Here is a 1,015-nt window from a genome sequence, read left to right as displayed (position 1 = left end):
TATCCTGAAGTGTTATTCCAGGGCAAAGAAAATCGTGTGTGGGACTTATCAGGACGTGATTCCAAGAGCCTCGATTACTCATCCAGGAATGATTCGGGAGCAGGAACTCAGTCATCCTTGCGCCCTGATTTCCTTCCGGACCAATCTCAGGTATGGCTATGGAATTAATGGTACTTGTTATATATTTTTAGCCTTTGTCCACTGTTGCTCTGTATGATAAGTTTATTGATAGTTTTCTCTTACACACATACCAAAGTGATTGAAATTGTTTCCAGATTGGAACACTGTCCGGAAACCTTAGGGGAATGGATGTTCAAAACGAAAAGGAATCCAATGATAAAAAATCTAGTGGTAAGTACTAACCAGTCCAATCAGGTGATTAGAGAAACAACAGTAATTGTGTTATTGTTCTTTTTTCTCTCTCTCTCACTTACTCACTTATTTACTTACTTACTTATTTACTTATTTACTTATTTACTTACTGCATTTTGATATATATTATAGTATGTTACATATATATGATTATTACAAAAAAGTTCCACCTCATCTTCAGTCAAACTTGAAGATGATATACATTGACTTTACTATGTTATTTTACCTTTCTTATAAATATTTATTTAATTTGTAAATGTAATGAATAGAACTCTGCTATTGCCACATCTATATTTATGTCTATAAAAACATATATGAGTTGATGGTGCATATACTGTATAAATTTCTTTCTCATTTTCTTTTTTTTTCTTCTTAAGTAAGGCAGAGGATAATAGTTAAGTATTTATTAACTAATATGATTATATTCATGACTCGTTTAGGTGGAGGTGTATTCTCCATGTTCCGTGGCCTGGTGGGCGGCAAAACTCTGTCTGAGGCTGACATTGAGCCAGTTCTGGAAAAACTTAAAGATCATCTTATTGGCAAAAATGTGGCTTCAGAGATTGCTACTAAGCTTTGCCAGTCAGTTGGCAAAAAACTAGAGGGCAAAGTATATACTTTTAAGCTTTACAACTGTACATAC

The 1,015-nt window shown here is 34.0% G+C and overlaps 1 protein-coding gene across 1 annotated transcript in view; it reads left to right on the top strand.

The window, feature by feature from the left end:
- Positions 1-21: 21 nt before the first annotated feature.
- Positions 22-1,015, top strand: part of SrpRalpha (signal recognition particle receptor alpha) — a gene marked incomplete at its 5' end in the record, with an annotated part of 6,268 nt that continues 5,274 nt past the window's right edge. Inside the window, 3 exon segments of the mRNA XM_070132924.1 lie at positions 22-150; positions 276-351; positions 813-982. Coding sequence (XP_069989025.1) covers positions 22-150; positions 276-351; positions 813-982 — 375 coding nt within the window.

Source organism: Penaeus vannamei, chromosome 18 (assembly GCF_042767895.1).
Source record: "Penaeus vannamei isolate JL-2024 chromosome 18, ASM4276789v1, whole genome shotgun sequence".
Classification (NCBI taxonomy): domain Eukaryota; kingdom Metazoa; phylum Arthropoda; class Malacostraca; order Decapoda; family Penaeidae; genus Penaeus; species Penaeus vannamei.
Note: the sequence above shows the minus strand (reverse complement) of the source record. Positions and strands in the feature narration are given on the sequence as shown.